At 29.9% G+C, this 1,658-nt stretch overlaps 1 protein-coding gene across 1 annotated transcript; it reads left to right on the top strand.

Moving 5' to 3' along the window:
- Window positions 1-369: 369 nt before the first annotated feature.
- Window positions 370-1,630, top strand: Tsp_13841 (transmembrane protein 33; the record flags this gene model as incomplete). The annotated part of the gene is made up of 6 exons (XM_003369783.1): window positions 370-466; window positions 497-621; window positions 675-859; window positions 917-930; window positions 1,226-1,309; window positions 1,538-1,630. Coding segments are annotated over 6 exons (598 nt in total), but the record flags the coding sequence as incomplete, so codon positions are not given.
- Between the last annotated feature and the right edge of the window lie 28 nt (window positions 1,631-1,658).

The raw sequence follows: 1,658 nt of genomic DNA, 5'->3' as shown, positions 1-1,658 counted from the left end.
TAATGTTTTACAATAATTGTAAAATATATCTAAATATTATTTAAATTTTGTTGTTCTATTTTTCAAATTATTCGTGCATAAGGTTTTACCGGAAGTTCGTACGGTAGATTGTGATATTGCACAATGTTTATTCGTCATTTTATAAGTTTGTAGAAAGGCTATCTTTTTTGTTTTAACGGTTATCAGTGTATGTTTTTCTTTTCAGGAATTTAATTCTAAATAACTAGTTTTTTTACTTTGTAGCGACCATGTAGTTATTGAATTTTGCTTTTATGCTTAAATATTTCTGTTTACATTTCTTTCATCTTTTTGGTTCGCATTATTATTAGTATTACTTGTTTTGTTTTACAGAGCTTTTGTGAATTAAAGTGACGCGTACGTAATGGTGGAGATAACTGACTGCACAGACGAAAACTCTCAACAGAGCTCTTCATCCAGTCGTTCTCAACCCAGTGTTTCTCTGCTAGTAATAAAATAAACATTTTAATTGTCTAAGTGCTTATTGGCTTCATGTACGACAAAAATTAAGGTGTACTTGAAGAGTCGTGGTATAGACAGTATATTATGGATTTTGCGAATTATTACTATCGTTTTTGGTGTTTTGTTTGTTATTAGCAGTGGGTATGTTTTGTTTCGTAAAATTTATAAAATTTTTGAAATTTTTTTATTTTTAGAAAAGAAAAACCAAGTTACTATGAAAAGACTTTGTTATCCGCTGCAGCAACTAATGCATTGCGCTTGCAACAGCGAATTGGAAGAGTTCAATTTAATATGGGATTTATACGTCGTCTTTTTGCAGAAGATGCTTCTCATTACTTACTATTTTCTTTGACGTTGCTAACAGTATATCCAATCACATGTATGTATATTTGTTTTTCTACTATGAATTTTGTTAATCTAAATTAAATTTTTATAGTTGGAATTGCTCCAGTTTTTCTTTTCGCCCTGCTACATTGGACCAATTTCACTCTGCAATTGTTGAAGGTTACTATTTATAATGCTTTCAATATATTCTAATGAAATTTTCAAAGTTTAGAGCATTGGCTTCAGTCATTTGAAAGTGTCGCATTTTTTGGAAAATTTTCTACAGAAATATATGCAAACTTTGCTGCACATTAGTGCATATTGTGAAATACTGCTATTGCCAGTGCTTATTTTCTTAGTGTTGAAGTGACTAGAAAGTTTCTTTTCTTGTTTGGCAGCTTTGCAATTAATTTTGTTTCAGCGGAAAGTGCCAGCTAATTATTCCGTTTATTCACTACCGGTTTTTGGTTATGCGGTATTTTTCTTATCGAAACCCACATACAAGGTACGTATTAAATCATTGCTTATTTTGACCTATACTCGTAAATGACAGTTATTTTTGCAGTATTTTTATCTTCGTTTTTATTCTTTTTGTTTTGCAACATTATATTACAGCTTTAGTGGTGTCCAGTTGAATTAATTCTTAAATTGTTTTGAACGAATAGTAATGTGAATATTTTAGAGTTGCTTTTCAAGAATTTCGAATATTTTTTGAAAAGATCGCATATCATAGAAGCTGTCCGTCACTTTTTCGTCGAGTAATTTTGAAGATTATTCAAGTATTGCAGCGTACATCTTGAAATATGGAGCTTTAAATTATATTCATGTAAATGCTATCATTTAGTTTATTCTAT

This window comes from Trichinella spiralis (assembly GCF_000181795.1).
Source record: "Trichinella spiralis strain ISS 195 chromosome Unknown Scfld1511, whole genome shotgun sequence".
In the NCBI taxonomy this organism is placed as follows: domain Eukaryota; kingdom Metazoa; phylum Nematoda; class Enoplea; order Trichinellida; family Trichinellidae; genus Trichinella; species Trichinella spiralis.
This window is presented reverse-complemented; position numbering and strand designations above follow the sequence as displayed.